At 44.7% G+C, this 18,015-nt stretch overlaps 1 protein-coding gene across 1 annotated transcript in view; it reads right to left on the reverse strand.

The window, feature by feature from the left end:
* The window catches only part of COL20A1 (collagen type XX alpha 1 chain), a 48,731-nt gene that overhangs the window by 11,944 nt on the left and 18,772 nt on the right, over nt 1-18,015 (reverse strand). The window contains exons 18-27 of the mRNA XM_062504964.1: nt 14,254-14,396; nt 13,540-13,669; nt 12,944-13,000; nt 9,965-10,003; nt 8,068-8,206; nt 6,106-6,248; nt 5,644-5,753; nt 4,803-4,961; nt 2,768-2,845; nt 2,056-2,142 (exon numbers count right to left, since the gene is read on the reverse strand). Coding sequence (XP_062360948.1) covers nt 2,056-2,142; nt 2,768-2,845; nt 4,803-4,961; nt 5,644-5,753; nt 6,106-6,248; nt 8,068-8,206; nt 9,965-10,003; nt 12,944-13,000; nt 13,540-13,669; nt 14,254-14,396 — 1,085 coding nt within the window. The remainder of the gene's footprint in view (nt 1-2,055; nt 2,143-2,767; nt 2,846-4,802; nt 4,962-5,643; nt 5,754-6,105; nt 6,249-8,067; nt 8,207-9,964; nt 10,004-12,943; nt 13,001-13,539; nt 13,670-14,253; nt 14,397-18,015) is intronic.

Below are 18,015 nucleotides of genomic sequence, written 5' to 3' on the forward strand. Positions count from 1 at the left end.
CACACTGGAAGATTCTTCCTGCCCCACAGAGCTTGAAACAAATAGAGACAAGAAGAAAATTGATTGAGTTGTCCGGGAAATGCAGGAAAGGGAAGAAGAAAGTAACAGCCCAGCCCCCCCAAGACCAGCATTGGGAACACAGCACTTATTCCCAGCAGAGAGAAATGAAGTTCCAACTTTATAACCTCCCTCCAGATCCCTCTCAGTGGATCCATGCTGAGACAATGTCTCACATGTACATGGGAACACACTTGAGAAGGAAGAAAATGGGTGCTCACATCTGCACTCCTTTGGAACTCAGCTGGGTTTTACACTCTCCACCCCAGAGAAGTGACATGTGCTGAGATCAGGGACAGACCTGGCTCTGGGAGACCTGGCTTAGCTCTGCCTCTGCCTTACTCTGGGTGGGGAGAAGAAACCAGCCTTCCGGCATGAAGTAATTTTGTCTGAATTTTTGACATCTTAATCTGAACATCGCTATTCTTGAATCCAAAAAAACCCCATAGATTTGAATTGAGAAGCACAGACAGGGAACTTTGAGAAAGGTGCTTTCAGAAGTGCCCAGAAATTCATTTCAGAAGCCAGCTGGAGCTAGTCAGACACACTCATTAAGGACAGTGATAAATACAAGGTGGGACAATAACTGGAGTTTTAAAAATAGCAGTGAGTGCTGTTGTAACTGCGGCAAATTACCAAGGGTTCAGTGGTGTGAGGAGAAGGCTATGTGTCAAAACCTGATTTCCTCTAATGCCTTAAAGAGTCCTGCTCTTTAAGGAGTTGTCTGTGGAGATGCTTAAACCACAGGGCAATGCAAGCTGGTAATTATGCACTTAGGATATTGGAGCAAACTGTGACAGTGGAGTGCGCTGTTAATTAAACTTCCACCGGAATGAGCAAGTAATTACTCTGCAATGAGGCACTCTCCTTGCACTGAACTGAGCTCTCAGCTACACCACAGGTCAGTGCAGGAGGTGATCTGAGACCTTTTCACTTGAAAAAGGAGGCAAACGTTTCCATTATGGTTATTTTCCAGGAGAAAAGCACCTGGAGTGGTTGAACTGAGGTGCTCTGGACAGGCGGTCTGTCAGGTTTTAGCTGCCTTGTGCAAATCAAATATTCTTCTCCAGATTTTCAAAAAGAAAATTTTTTAGAACTGCTTCCTAGTGTTTAACAGGAATATTTTCTCCTTGGATTTAAGACCATGATGGCTTTCCAGCATCCATAATGGGTAGAGCAGAATTTATGCCCTTTTTCCTGAGCATACTGCATATGTAATGGCTGTTTTCTCTTCCCCCTCATTTTTTCAGGGTTTTCTTGCAAATGACATTCACTGAACAGAAAGAGAGCTTTGGGGACAGACAGGATAACAAAGTCTCCCCTTTCTCTTTACACTGTCCACCCACACAGACACTTACAAGGCTCCAATTTAACCTAGGATCCAGACAGGAAGATTTTTTTTGTGAGTTGTTTTTTCCTTAAATTTACAGAGAGTTTCAGAGCCTCCAGTCCATGAAATCTCTGCAGACACTGGGGGTGACCTGTCCTCCTCTCCTAAGAGGATTAAGGTGGAACCAGGAGCTGCTCAGGCTGTTCCCAGCTGCAGCTGTTGCCCTCCCAACTCTCCCCATTTCATCACCATCCAAAATCCAAAGGGAAACTCTCAGCCTTGTCCTGGAAAAGCTCATTGAGTTGGGATGAGCAGAAACGGCCTCAGGTTGCACCAGGGGAGGTTTAGATTAGACATGAGCATAAAACTTCTTCACCAAAAGGGTTGTCAAGCCCTGGCACAGGCTGCTCAGGGCAGGGGTGCAGCCACCATTTCTGCAGGGATTCAAAAGGTGAAGATGTGGCTCCTGGGGACATGCTTTAGAGATGGGCTTGGCAGCCCTGATTGATAGGTGGACTCAATGATCTTTTGGATCTTTTCCAACCTGAACAATTCTGTGATTCTAAAACCTCCCAGAAACCCAGGGATGTTACCCACAGGCCCAACATGCCACAACAAATGAAGCAACAGCAGCACAAGCAATCCCCCAGATGGGAGGGAGAACTTACAGGGGGTCCTGGGGGTCCTGGCAAGCCTGGGCACCCAGAAGTGCAAGAACAGGCAGCAGCCAAGGTAGGGCAGGTGTCCTCATCCCTCTGAAATGAAATCAACCCAAAACCAGTCATGAGCAGCTGCAAGAGCAGGATGGATCACAAGTACCACACTCAGTGTTTCAAAATTCAGTCTTGTACTTGAAAAAAAGCAGATTTCTTTTCTACTCCACTGAGAGATTTTTGTGAGCAACTGAGTTCTTTATTTATTTTCTGTTGAATAACAAATGTAGATCAAAAAAAACCCCTTATGAACCAACCCTGCCTGCAATGTGCAAAACACATATTGGAAGATAATTTTCTCCTTTCTACATATTTATACTCCCCACATAGCAGCTCTCTGTGTTGAGAAGTGAAAGGAAGAGTTGGGGATATTCTGCCTTGGGGCTGAGATGGCAGCAAAGCTGTAGGACTGCCAGGGCTCTTGGATGAGGTCGTGGCAGGAAAAATATGCACTCCACCAGCATTGGAAGTTTTCAGTCTTCTTGAAGCAAACATATTTTTGTTTACTTCACCAAGAAACACACTGATGTTATGCCTAAGAGGAAAAAAAAAAATGTTTTCCCCCTTAAATCCATCAAAATCATTTGCAGTGTCACTTCAGTGCCATGAACTTGTCCCATCCTCCCCAGCCTCCTGTCAATGAGCAGAACAGTGCCCCTTGTCTCACCAGTGCAGGGAGATCACAGCATCTGTCCTGCTCTGCCCCCACACTGCTGCACAAGATCTGCAGAGATTGCAGCTGGAGCTGGGGGAAAAAAAAAAAAGAGAGTTTGATAAGAAAGTAGCATTGGCTCCCACCACCCATCACCAAATCTTATGAAGTTCAACTGATAAAAATAATCATCAGGGATGATTTGACAGAACTCTGTTGTGTGATCCCAATTATAACTGAGCCCCAAAAAAGCCACAACATGAGAACTGGCCCCAGACTGAGTGTTCCACAAGCCCTCAGTTCTCTGCCTTGCTAAGCAAACCAACAAAGCAGCTTCACATCACATCTCCAGTTTACCCACAGCTCTGCAATAGCAGCAGGTTCTCAACTAATTGGGCTCCAGCACCACCAAGATGTGAAAGCAAACTTTGATTTGCTGCCCTTGGGGGTGTGGGGAGAAGGGTAAATGTGGCAGCAGCATTTTCCAGGGCAGATGGGATCCCCTCCCCAGAAACCCCAACCAGTCTCTCACTGCCTCCCTTGCAACAGCCACATCTTCCCATTCTGATTTACAAAAAAGGCACAAACTGCACAAAGCCAAACAAAATAATGAGGCAGAGATTAATTTTTCTTTCCTTGACACCATTTCTCATCTTCTTTTTTTTTTTTTTCTTTCACTCCATGCATTTAACAAGGAGCAAGCTGTACAGCCCAGGGAGGGTGACAGGCAGCATACAGATACAGATGAGCCCTGCAGATCAAGTGGCATTTAAAGATTTCTTAAATTAAATAAGGTTCCATGATAACCAATAATGAGGTACTCTGTCTTCTCAAGGACAGCAGAGCTGTTGAAGATGTGGAACGTTGCTGTGCTTGAAAGGCAATGAGAGTAGGGACAGCACAAGGCTGTTTATTATTTGGCCAGACCTGTCTAGCTAAGCTGCAGAGAATTTGGGAGGGACAAGGAAAGCTCAGATTCCTGCCTTGATGGCCACAGGCTTGTGATCAAATTGCCAGAGAATTTATTTCGGAAACAATTGAATACTGATTGAACACACTGTCTCCTGGTTTGTTACACAGCAGACTCCATTTCTTACAGGCAATTCCACTTTTTTCCTGGTGTATCCCAGACCTCTGCCTCTCAGTTTGCAGCTGGGGACAGGACAAAGGGGTTTTATGGTGCTGCTTTGAGGCAAGGGAAGTTATAAATCACCTAATGAGCCATTTCCCCCTGGACTTCTAGATCTAAAAGCAGAGCCAAGGAGCAAGATCTTCGTATCAATGGTGAATGATTTCCCACAGCCCCACTAGAACCTTGTGAGTGATGAACTTGCCACTGATTCTCCACATAATTAACACTCTGCTTTGGGGAGTAGGAGTGGAACAGACAGACAGAAGAAAAGTGTTTTTGCCATGAGGACTGTGCACAGGCCAGGACACCAAGTCCTCACATCCCCTTTTCCTGTCCCCTTGCAGGGAGCAGCTCCCTGCAGAGCTGTGGGAAGCAGTGAGGACATACCCACAGGCCAGCACTCACTGTTGGGTTGGGTATTGTTCCCAAGTAGCAGCTGATAAAGAGTCTCTCTACTGGAGATTATTTTCCCCTCATTTGCATTCAGATAGACAAATCCAAACACACTGGAGACTGAGGCACACTCAGCTGTGCTGCCTTCAGCCACCAGCATTTCCCTACATCGCTCTGTGTGGGTTGATGTGCCCAAGATTCCTTGCAGAAGCAATTCCCAAACCCTCCTGTCTGCTTCAGAACCTCAGTGCAGGAGCTGTGCTTCCCCCCAGCCCTGGGGGGATGAAGCCAGCAGAAGGCTCCTCTGGGACACACTCCTGCTGCCATCCCCCATCACAGTCCCCTCATTGAGGCAGGAGGGACAAAAACGCTCTCCCAGTGCTGGGAAAGTTCCTTAAACACACAGGGATCAGCGGGATCAGGTGCTGTGCATCACAGCAGTGTGGGGAGGTGTTCAGAGGGTGATGTGACACTGCTGCCCGTGTCCCCAGCCCAGCCAGCCCCAGCTCCCATCCCAGGACTCACCGGCACCGAGCCGCTCCGGGGTCCCCTGGTCCGGGTCACTTTTCCCAGCATGATGAAGCCGGCGGTGGAAATTCTGCCGAGGGTGTTGATGGATTTCTCTGCTATTTTCTTACAGTCCACATAGAGCTTGACCTTGAAGTGGCTCACGGCCACGTGCACCTGGGCAGCAGGTGGGAAAAGCTGTGTTGGAGCTCCATGGTGGGATGAGGGCTACAGCTCCTGTCCCATCCCCAGCCCGCTGCTGGCACGGGTGGGGTGTTGTGATGAGTGAATGGATGGAGGGGGCTCAGGAGAAAGATTTAGTATGTGCTTCCCCCTGTTGATCCCCTCACCTCTCCTTGGGAGAAGCCTTTCTGGAGCTGAGTAATGAATTTGCTCACAGACAGCCATGGAAAGAGCTCATCGATCATTTGGGTGCAATTCCTTTGCTATGAGGACATAGATAACCAAAACCCCCATCCTATTATGAGTGATAAAGTGGCTTTCTCACAGGGCTGGATTATCTTTTCCTTTCATCCAGGACTAAATGGTTACCAAAATTCTAAATTCTATAAAAAAAATAATAATTATTTTTCAATTTTTCCTGATTATAAAGACCTAAGAAACACCTCCGTTTTTGGAGTGTGAGGGTAAAAGGGAAAAATCGGTATGTGGAAATCATATTTTGATCATGAGATCCACCTAAATTCTTTACAATTATGAATTTCAGCATATCAGAGAGGTTGGCTACTTCCCTGGCACACAGGATTCAAAGCATTTGGATGATCACTCCTCAGTTTGAACAATACTCCCTGACCAGAGTGAGATCATGAGACACATTTCTCCCTCTGTGGATAAGGACCTTATGAAAACTCCCATAGAATATCTTCTTCACTTCCTGCTGGTCAAAGGAGACTTCCTGTAAATCAGCCTTGTAGTCATGATTGAAATAAGTCAAGGATTTCTTATTGGCTGCAGGGAAAATAGGACAAATAACAGCTTAGATGTTGATTTCACACATATATACATACAATAGTAAATAATTGGACTTAAACATGGTGGAAGATTTCTTATGTTATCAAGAAGTACTTCTAAACAATGGGAAAAATATGTAAAAAAGAATATGCTACAAGTAGAATAAAAATGAAAACATGCATTTTAATTGCACTGGGCAGTGTTTTAAATGTGAGGTTGGCAGCCACGACAAAGCTTCCCAAGAAACTGCTGCTGAGTAAGGAAAACATTAAAACATTCCAAGTGAGTTCTGCTGCTTGTGAGATGTATGGAAGCACCCGAATTTAACGTGTTTAGCAAGAAATCTTACGGTCAAGGTTAACACCCAGGAGGGGCTGGAAGTCCTCATCCGTGACCTGCCACACAGCAAAGGGCTCCTTGGGGGTGTCGGGCAGGAGGCGCAGGAGGATGAGGATGGTGTGCTCAGGTGGGATGGAGAACAGGTGGACGTCACTGGAACGGCACAAAGCAAGGGATTTTAAAACATCAGGGATTTAAACCAGCAGGCAACATCCTGCAGCCTCATCCCGGTGTTGGCTGGGCAGGCGGGTCTGGAAAAGCTTTGCTCCCAGGAGCTGATGGTGTCAGAAAGAGCCTGGGCCTGCTGGAGTCTGTGGTGAGTGATGAGCACTCGTGGGCTCTCTGCTCATGCCTGGGGGATGCTCAGGCGGAGCACTTGGTGTCAATCCATCACTGCCAGAGCTGCCTCGGGGAATGCCAAGCTGCAGCAAGTGCAGCCTCAGTGCTTTTGACACGAGAGCTCAGTGGAAGCTTACAGAACATCTCTGCCACGTTCCAAAGCACTCCCCCAGGTCTCCTCTTCAGCAAGGAGGAATGGCTGCCATATATCATGGGGTAAATCTTTAAACCTTGGCACAAAACTCTCGGCTTAGGGACATGGTTTAGTGGCAGACCTGGCAGCATTAGGGTAATGGTTGGACTCGGTGATTCTTCCAACCTAAATGATTCCATTATCCTAAATCAGTATAAATGCCCTTCGGGGATAAGCACTGAGCCCACAGAAAAGCCCCCTCTGGGCCCCCACATGCCAGCAGCAGGATTTAGGCTCAGCAGCTGTGAGAGGATGCAAGGCAATAAGGGAAGGTCAAATTGGTTTGGCCTGAAGCACGCCTGTAATCTGAAACAGAACACATTGGCACAGCATAAACACAACTTATCAGGCATCTTTTCAGGACTGATCCATAAATAATACAAGATTTTTTTCTTTCTCTCTCAGTTTCTGAAGGGGTAGTGTCCTTGGAAAGGCATCTATAAGAGCTGAACAAAAGGATTTGCCCATCATTTCCTGAGTATTTAGACAAAGGGTTCTCTGTATCACCCCCACTCTATTTACTCTAAGAAGCTTTGCTTCTTTAACTAAGATTAAGTGGAGTCAGTGGCTCAGTAATTAGGCTTTAAACAAAGTAGCAGTGAACATCAGGAGTCAGATCACTCCTGATTCATAATAATAAAAAAGGAATGAGGTCACAGGAGCCGCCTGGCTTGCTTGGGACCCTGTGGAGAAGCTTCATATGCAATGGAATGGGGTCAAGCCACAACCCAGAGCCAGTGGCTATTCCCTCTCATCAGTGCAGCCCAGGCAGCAGACAGCAGCTACAAGAGTGATATTTTCTAAAGCGCAGATCTCTCTCCAAACCAGGGATATGTGGGAGAAGGGATTGAAGATGAAAATGTGACCTCAAACTGCCATCCCTGAAACGTAGGTGGCTGTGGACAGAATACTTAAAGACTGGTGCAGTGTCCATACATGACATGATCCTCATGTCCATCACAGCAACTAAAAAGCTGGGGAAAAGTGATTTTGTAGAAACCAAAAACAGCACTGTGAAAATGTTTGGCTGTACAAATTTATAATAAATAGTATTGTATTATTATGTCCCCTTCATTTCTACATGACAACTTCTCTTGAGGAAAGTTCATTATTTACTTATTAATAAATAATCATAATTTAGTTATTTAATGATAAATATTATTATTTATTATTAAATAAATAAAATTTAATTTAATAATAAATTAAATAATTTATTTGAATTTTAAATTTATTAGGGTTTTCAAAATTAACACATTAAGTAAAAACGCTCTGGCTATTTTTTCAATCTACCAATTATTTGATTTAGCTCATCATATTTATCATTTCATTTGGAAGTTGCCAGCGGGGCTGCACCATTCCTCCCCAAAATTACTTTCCTTTGCCGTGCACATGGCATGAGAGTGAGGATGAGGATGGAAACATCCAGAGCTCTGCTCCCACCTGGTCCTCTGGGTGAGCTGAATGTCCCTGAACAGGGTGAAGGTGCGGGAGCCACTGAATACAAAGGGCTCCATGGCTACGCCTTTAATGGAGGAATATTCCTTCTCTACCAAGCCAAAAACTTCCATCATGTCAAATCCTGGAACAAAGGAAAACAGAAATCAGTGGTTAGGCAGGAGAGCAAAAGAAAGAAGTGTGTTTGAAGAACAGGTTGAGCAAGCACAGAGAAGGCAACAAGAGAAAATTCCCTTAATGACACAGCATCAGCTCAAGTGTACCCCTCAAATGGCAGACAAGGAAAATAATAATGTGTGCACATTTTTTGTAATCTTTTCCTCTTGGAGGAGAGTGGACAAAAGATGGAGACTTTCACAAATGTGTTTTCAAATCTTCAGAATGAAAAAAACCCAAATGAGAAAGACATTACTCCAACAATTTCTTCCTTTCAACTACACACAAAGTGTTATCTTCAAAAGGCATGGAATCAGTCCAATAATTGCTAGCAAGGAGAGAAAATGATTTCTACTCTGAAATGCCTTCTGTGTAAGAGCCAGGGGAAAAAAATAGGAAAAAACCCTTTAAAATATGAACTTTTCCATTTTGCTCTATTTTCTGGAGACACCCTGGGCTGACCTGCCTTGTGTGGGCTACAGAGATTCTCCTCTGACACCTCTGACATCTCATCTGGCTCCTACAGCTTCATCTCTCTCCCCCAGCTCATCATTAAAGCTCCAAGTCATTTTCATTTCAGTTTTCTGTTCAGTAAGACAGGATATCACCATTTGGATTGTGTTTGAGTTTATCTGAGTTTGCAGCAGGCTGGGATGAAGGAGATGGTTCTTTCTTGAGCAAATGGAAGGGCTTCATTTCAGTGTGGTGTTTTCAGTCTGGATTCCCTCACCCCTTCACTATTCACAATCTTCTGCAGTTTCTTGGCTTGAGTTTTTATTTCATCTGGGGGTTGGCCCAGAGTGCTTTAATTTTATTATTTTTTTCATACCCCACCAGTATAAGGGAGTTTGCTAAAATAAATTACCTACTTGAGGGCCATCTATCTCTGGTATGGAGCTTCTGACACTGAGACTACCTTTAAAATGCACAGGAAGAGAAGGCTTGAATCACAATTGAAAACTAATTGAATATAATCCTGAATACAACAGCTTGAGTTGGAAGGGAAGGGACCTTAAAGATCATCTAGTTCCATGGGCAGGGATGTTACCTGAAAAATCAGTTTGCTCAGGGTCACATCCTACCTGGCCTTGGGCAAAGGTGAAGTGACTCAAGCACAGAGTAACCAGAGCTGAGAACTGCAGCTGGTTCCTCAGGCTCAGCTGTAACTCAGAGCTCTCTGGGAAGGAGGTGATACTCCTTCCTGAGCAGGACTCACTGCTTCCTCAGTAAAAAACACTTGCAGCAAACCCAGCAGCATGAACAGGTCTCACGGCACAGACAGGAGAAAGGGAGAAAGGGAAAATTTTGCTCCAGCCCTCTGAGTGCAGAGAGCTCCTTGGGCAGTGAGACCTCATCTGGAGGATGCACAGGTGATCCCAGGGACAGACTGGGAGTGTGACAGTCTGAGGAGCTCTTGTGAGTTAGGAATTCAAATCCTCTTGAAATTCAATGGCTGTTTGAAGCTTCACCTCATTAAGGCTGGTGAAAATCCTGGTGTTCAGCACTAACAGCTGAGAGCACAAGCTGGTGGAGCAGCAGAGCATAACAATTCAGGCACTGCAAAATATTCTTCTATCTGATAAAAGATATGTTCCAATTTTGTTTCCCCCCCCTTTCCTTGGGACTTTTCCCCCACACTCAGCTCTTGCATATGTCTCCAAATCAAGAGCAGGCAGTGTTTTCAGCCACAGCCCAGCAGCACCAGGGCTTGGATCTGCTACTGTACCTCTTATGGAACCTTCCATGGAGGTGATGCTGGGGCAGGCTGTGAGAACAGAATAAAAGGGGAAAACTATTAGAGGGAAAAAAAAAAACAAAAACCACAGCAGGGTATTATGGAAGCAAAATGAACACAATTCCTTTAGACAGAGCAAAGGAATAACATAGCAAAACTTAGAATATCCTGCAGCTTCATTTAGAGCTTGGACTTTAACCTTGTTTACGCATATATGGAGAAAGAGAGAATTGATGTTTATGCAAACATAATAGTTGTTTCCTGGCTTGCCTATCACCAAAATAAAAATAGTGTCTTTCATCATCAAACATCTCCATGATCACTCTCTTTGACTAACTCGCCTGCCACCTGATGATATGAAATACAAAAGAGCATCATTTTTGGCAAGTTTTTTTTTTTTTTTAAATAGACATCAAAACATTTTTTTTTTCTTTTAACAGTGCCTTAGTGGTGTGGTAAAATAAAGATATATGCAGTTTCAAATTTTATACCTACAATTAAAAATACAGCAAAAAACGTCTCTCAACTTGAGGGTTTGGCTTTTGATTTCTTTCTTAAAACACAGAGAGTTTCAGAAAGTTTTGCAGTTTGTTCGTCTTTCAGAAATCCTTTTGATGAATTCTCTGAGATGCCACAGGACAAAAAGCAAGACCAGAGAAGAGACAGGGATGTGAAGCTGGAGCATGAGGCACCAGGGCTATGAGCACTCTGTTTAAAGGCTCAGGTAAAGGGATGTTTTAGGAGACAGATCATGAATGCTACTTTCAATCATCTGCTGCCATGTAAATCCCAGGCCACGGATGCCAGATGGAGCTGGGACAAAGGGAATGATTGACATAAAATGAGAATTGTCCCTGAAAACCAAGGATACTTGACAGGATGGGCTGTTTCATAAGGGGTTTTCTAGTCATCAGGATAATAGAATCTAAGAGATCATTGTACTGAGGCTTCAGCACAGCCTTGCCACTCCCGCATCAATGCCATTTCCTACCTCAGCAGCAACCTAACTTTTGTAAAATGTGTAAAACCTTTAACGGAGGTGACTTACTCACCCCACAAGACCTGAAATTCCTAAGCCTGTAAGAGTTTCAATGCCATTCCTCATGGTGAAGGAAGGGCACCCAAACCTATGACTCTGCTGGCCACATGACCACTAAAGCTAGGATTTAAACCACAAAGGCTTACAAGGTGCTGTGGCCTCTACTGTTCCATATTATACCTAATTTTTAATATATCATAATTCTTGTAGAACTGGGTGTAAAACTATTTAAGGGATCTACAGAAATCCATTTAAAAATCAGTTTCTGAAACTTGAGCCTTGCAATGCTGAGCTTGACCTGCCCTTGCATGCAAGAACTTCAACCTATACACTGCTCTTTCCCTTCTCCTTCCAGAAAGCAGCTTTTCTAAATATTAGAGAATGCTTTGGGTTGGAAGGGACCTTAAAGCTCATCTCATTCCATTCCCTGCCATGGGCACCTTCCACTGTCCCAGGGTAATCCAAGCCCCAATGTCCAACCTGGCCCTGGACACTTCCAGGGATGGGGCAGCCACAGCTTCTCTGGGCACCCTGTGCCAGAGCCTCCTCACCCTCACAGGAAAGAATTTCTTCCTAGCCTCTAATCCAAACTTGCTCTTTGTCAGTCTGAAGCCATCCCACCTTGTCCTAGCATTCCACACCCTTGTGAAAAGTCCCTCCAGCTCTCTCAGAATGGAAGCATGGTGAATGAAAAACAAAAAAGAATTGATCCCAAAGCAGGCTGCAACCTTGTCCATTTTCCAGGTATCTGACTTTATTGTTTGGAGTAATTGAGCACATTCTGACCCTTGCCCAAGCCCAGAGTCCCTCTTGCTTACATCCCTGGCAGTTTTCCCCTCCTTCCCAGCTGGTGGCACTGGGTTTGCTCACAGCTCTTTGATCAGGCAATGCTCAGCTTGGGGGAAGCCTCTCAGAGTCAGGGCACTGATCCCTGACACTGGCAGTTTCACTTCTGCTTTGAAGATTTTTCCCTAGACTTTCCATCCTAAGATTCCTGCTGTCTTGTTTTTTTCTTTGTTTTTTGTTTTTCTCCACAAATCCCAGCCCAATGCAGTTATTCACTGTTCAATGAACATTCACTCCTGCAACGTCAGACAATTTCCCTCAATAATTTAATTATATATCAATATTGGAGTCTTTTATTGCACATCCAACTGTTTTCTCAGCATTGTTACACATTGCCTCTCCTTCTTAAAAAAAAAAGGTACTTTATAAAACATGAAGAATTTCTTCCATTGTCTTTTCAGTTACCATAGTCAAACAGCTATATTGAATTCTACAAGGTGACTCATCAGCCTTTTGAGAGGATTGTTTTCTGCATGAAAGTTCACAGGACTTTTCCACTGTGATCTGAACACCTCAATAAACTACTTGAAAACTTAATCTGGTATGTCCTTTGTTGGCTATAAACTAAATTCTTTTCATCTAAGATGCCTCATTCTTCAATCTTGACTTCACTCAATAAATTTTAAAACTGAAATTTTGCTTGGAACAGTTTCAAATAGTCAGGAAAAACCAGCACTGCACAATATCTGCATTCTAATATTTGCCTATGAAAAAAAAAATTATAACCCCATTAATTCAACATTTCTCACTAATCCATTTCATAGTTTGCTTTCTATCAGCCATGAGAGCATATGCTCATTAAATTTAATAAGGGACTTTACAGGGAATTTTAATTTAAGACATGTCACACTTCCCTGCACTACATTTTGGTCAAGTTGTGCAGAAATCCTCTAAAATACTGTTGGTCTCTTTACTGAGCCTGATGTTAAGAAGTTCTTTGGCTTCTGGTTGTCCTTGGATTGTCCCCAAGGGCATCTGCCAAGAGCTGATGGACACCTCCTGCTGCTCAGCAGAGCCCACACTGGGCTCTTTGCTACTGAATTACAAACCAACACCAACAAAGCAGGACTTCAGAGAAGATTTACCCTGTGTTTTAGGTGGGATGAATCCTCGGATGGAAGGAAATTTAGACAGCACTGGAGCTGAAAGAGAAAACAGTCATAGAATCATAAAGTTGGAAAAGACCTTAAAGATCATCAAGTGCAACCTTTGACCAAATACCACCACGTCCACTCATCCATATCAGGAAGTGCCACATCTGCTTGGTTTTTAACACTTCCAGGGATGGTGACTCTACCGCTTCCCTGGGAGCATTTTCCAACACTTAACCTCCCTTTCAGTGAAGAAATGTTTCCTAATAGCTGACCTGAACCTCTCCTGGCCCAACTTGAGGCCATGCCTGAGCTCTGTTATTCAAGATTGTGATGCCTGGCTCGAAACCCAGAGGGCTGCCAGCTCTTTGCACACCTCCCAGAATTGTCAGTAACTCGCACGAGTACAGAAATTGGGGCAGGATATTGACATTTCAAGGCTAGTATTCTATTGCTGGGCAAAACCCTGGCCTCAGGCAGAGCCCAGTGCAAGTGGGGCCACTGTTGTCCCAGCAGAGGTTGCCTTGAGGATGACAGATGGGGGGTGATGGAGGATGTGCACACTGGCACATTCCAGCTGCTCCCTGTACCTGTCCGTCCCGTCGTGGATGTGCTCTCGCTCTCTCCCGTGTAGTGGATGGCAGAAATGGTCACCTTGTAGGCTCGATCAGGCAGCAGGGACTGCAGGGTCACACTGCTGCTTTTGCCAGGAGCCATGACCTACAACGGGGGGAAAAAAAAGCGTTTGGGGTTCTCATTCCAGCCCTCACTCACAGCTCAGAGTTAGGTGGGGCTGACTCCTGGGGTGTGAGGCTCAGAGCAGCATTCCTGCTCGGCTCAGCCCTGGAAACATGGCTGTGTGTTGCTGTTGGACAAGCCATGTCCAGGGAAATAGCATTTTCCCATATAAAGGCCCCAGTATTCCCTATGGAAATGCAGCAGAAGTGCCTCATAACAGGATAACCAGGCTGTTTAAGTAGGGCATCTGTGTTTTAAAAGGATTATATTTAACCTCCCTAAGCCAGAGGGGCTGTAGGTTTATCCCCCACCCCTTTGCCTCCAAGAATTCCCTTCCCAGTTCAGGAAGCTGCCTTAACAGTGGCTTTGATGGAGAAAAATATCTTAATTACAAAGAGTCTTGAAGCTCTGTTTACAAAGCAACACATCAGCAAGAAGCGATTTGGTTTTGAGCCCTGATATCCTAAAGGTAAACCTGACTGGAGTGAGCAGAGTTCCTCTGGCCATATTATCCCCATGGGTCTCTGGCCCATTGTCTGTCCCCTACAGAGGAGCTGGGCACTCACAGTTTGCTGGGCAGCAGCATCAGAAACAGGGCTGTAGGTGATTTTGTAGTGCTGAACACGGCCATCAGGAGGGGTCCAGTGCACCTGGAGGCTGCTGGGGGTCTCAGAGTCAATGAAGAGGTTGGTGGGTGGGCTCCGAGAATCTGTGGCAGGGATGGAAGGTGAGCAGCATAAAAAGCAGGAAGAAATCTCTATAAATGGAGCCAGCAGTGTTTGCTTCCAGGCCCATTTCTGAACTCCTCAGAGCTCTGCTGTGCAGGTAACCAACACTCAGAGCAGACACAGGCACCCCAGGCACCAGGCAAGAGGGAAAATAGATTTTAGAGGGGTGAGGATTGTTCAAGTACAACACACCACAACTCAAGCATTCAGCAATTCCAAGCCTAGGACACAGGAAGAATTCTTGGAAAGGTGAAAGAGTCCTGGGTGCACAAGGCAAAGAGGCCCATTGTACACATCATGAATAAAACACCCAGGGTGCTTGAACTGGAACTGAATTTCATCAAGCTGGACAAACAACTTTACTGGCAATTAAACCTGGATCACACATCAGAGTTAATCCATCATGATTTCTAATATTTTTCAGCTTTTTCTGTTTTAAAATTACTCTTAAAAAAATAAATCCTAGAGCATCCAGCACACCAGAGTTCTGTCTAGAGCTTCTGACATGAACACCCACAGCCCTGGAATGGGTCACACACAGTGCCTGAGCTACCCCCTCCTCTCTGACCCTGCCCTGGGATGCATGGGTGGATGGATGGATGGATGGATGGATGGATGGATGGATGGATGGATGAATGGATGGATGGATGGATGGATGGATGGATGGATGGATGGATGGATGGATGGATTCCAAACAGGTGATGGGCTGAGCCAGACAGCCAGAAAAGACTTTGCCAGAGACCAGAGCCGAGCAATTTTTAATTATATAAATGCATTTCTTTCCCTGGGGTTCTGCTGAGCAGCAAACTGGATCTGATGACAGAGGCTCTTATGCTGGAGGGATTTCTCTGAGCAGAGGTTTAGAGGGAGGAAGGGAAAGGCAAAGGGGGCTAAATCAGTTCAAAGAGAGGCTTGAGAACATGGGGTCATCTGCTGCTGAGGCTTGTTTCCAAGCATAAAAGCCTATGTCTGTCTTAAACCCATGCTGGTGTGAAGACACAGAAGTGCTGGGTAGAGAAAAAGAAGAATTTATTCAGAAGACACTAAAAGTGATGGGTGAGCCCTAAAGACAGTCAAAGGAACACACATTCTGCAGTTTTCCTGTAAGGATGTTCTGCCCACCCAGCAAAGCCTGGGGTGACCTTAAAGCACAGGTTGAGTGAAGATCATTTGCATCTTCATTGATCCTCCTTCCCTTTTGTTTATAAATTCAGCTTACTTTTACTGAGGCTGAAGCGAGACTGCAGCAGCTGAATCAGGCTGGAGGCTGCAGCTGTGCACCACCACGAGGTAAAGCAGAGACAAAAACTAGAGTGGGGATAAAGTCACTTCAGCAGCACTTTCATTAGTCAGTGATGTATCTCTGCTATAGCACTGCCTGTTTCCTTCACTTGAGGTAAGGGGAGACTGCTCAAGTGAACTTTAAAGGGAGAGTTAGGGGAATGTTTAGAGCCATGTTTATTCTTGAAAGCCCTCAGGCCTGGCATGGATGTGACAGACAGGGGACAGGCCACCTCCTGAAGCTGCCCTGGAGGACAGAAGCATCTCTGCCATCATCTGTGTCTTTGTTTACCTCTTCAACCTCTGCTCCTTCACAGGAGCAATCCCTGTGTGCTTTCAGGCCTAACCAGCATCACAGGGACACAAATACTTAAATAAGAATAAAACCCTGGGCTCCACTCCATCAGAATCCTCACCTGTAATGATTATTATATATGAACTGCAAGCCATGTTTTTTCCTGCCAAGGGTTGAAGCTTCATGCCCACATTTCAATCTGTTTTATTTGCTATGCATACCCTGCAAGGAAGAGCTCACTGAGGAGCTGGATGAAGAGATTTCTCCACAGCTCAGCTGGAGGAGCAGGGCACACAAACACTTTGGGTGGCTCAGCCCAGTTTCAGCAGCACTTCCCATCCAAACTGCCCTCTCCCTGTCCTTCAGGACTATCAAGGGACTCTTTTATTTTGTTTAAATTCTTTTTCCCCAGCCTGGATGAAAGAACTCTCCCTCAGTACAAAAGAAGGTGTTCGTCTGATTCTCAGCAGGACCAAAGCCACTCCTTCCAGCATTTGCCAAGAATCACCATTCAGCACCACATCCATGTCCCAGCAGGTTCCTCTCAGGAAAGCATCATCTGCACTCCCCTGTGCTTGCTTGGAAGGTCTCTGTGGCTTTGAAGTGCCACTAAGGTTGTTTATTAGTATGACAAGTGATCATTGTGAAAGCCTTTGGTCAAGGATAAGGACTTTGCTACACTTGACAATTTATAAAACAGACTGAAAGGGGAGCTCAACTCAAATGAGAATTCAGTCTAAATATAACAGAGAGAAAAAAAGAACATCAGAACCATGGCTAAGCAGCACACTTTGACAATTTTGTTGTCTGTGAGAAATACATCAGCATGCTTTTGTTGCTGCTCTGCCTCTTGTGAAGTCTGCAGGGAAAAGTTTGCTAACTGGGTTACTGAAAATAATCCCAAACTTTTTTTCTTTCCTCTAGTCAAAACAAAGAATTTTTAAAAATTCAATTTATTCAAGACAAGAAGGGGGCCTGCACCATATCACTGTCTTCCACTTTTCTTTTCCAGGTAAAGCTGTTCACTGATTTTGAGTTCATAAAATGACAAATCTCAAACCACAACTTTGAAACAACTTTTTTTTTCCTACCAGAAAGATGAGAGACCTCATCCCAGTCCTTCCAAATGCCACATGACAGTCATGAGTGATCACAGAATAGGGCTGGTTTTTTTATAAGAGAATGATGTTTTTGGTGACCTGTATTTTGTGATTGGTGTCTGCAGGGTCCCATGAACATAACACATTTGGTCTCAAAATGTGTGTTTCAGGTGAGACAAGAGGCATTACTGTCCCCGAATAAAATTAATTTGGTGTTTTCACCTCACCCCAGGGAAGGAACTAGGTTCCATTTCACAAAACCAGAGCAAAGAGCATTGCTCTGACCTGGCAATTTTTTTCATTGACCTTCAAAGAAGAAAGTATTCCAGGGAGGCTGAAGGACAAGGAGAGAATCTTGTGTTACCAGTTCCTGCTGAATTTCACTTCAGTCATCACCCTTAAACTTCAGCATTTCTTACAAATTCTACCAAGACATTTTTAAGGAAAACTTCATGACTTGACCTATCCTTATATAAAGAGATTTTGCCAAGAGAGAAAAAGAGAAAAGCAATGATGAAAGCAAAAGAAAGCACTTCCTCCCTCCCACAACCTCCTCTAGCACACACTTTTGGTATTGTTCAGCACAGCCTGATCAATGCTGTTCACCATGCTGAAACCCAAAATCTGCCATCCTGAGGAGGACCAAAGAGCTTTCATCCCTATTTCAGCCCTCAGAATTCCATTTTATAATGAAAATTAAGGGGGAGATGGATCAAAAATCAGACCAAGGGGACTGGATTTTCAGATAACATCAGAGATTTCTGTGCTGTGTCTCAATGAGTTACTATCCACCAGCTCTGATGGTAGATTATCACCACTGGACATCCTGACCAGGCACAGCACAAGGTGGCAGTTTTTGCATGAAACACTGAAGATTTGAAATCTAAACATATCCCAGGATTTCCCAGAGTCCTGCCTAATGCC

The sequence above is a fragment of the Cinclus cinclus genome, chromosome 18 (genome assembly GCF_963662255.1).
Source record: "Cinclus cinclus chromosome 18, bCinCin1.1, whole genome shotgun sequence".
Taxonomy (NCBI): Eukaryota; Metazoa; Chordata; class Aves; order Passeriformes; family Cinclidae; genus Cinclus; species Cinclus cinclus.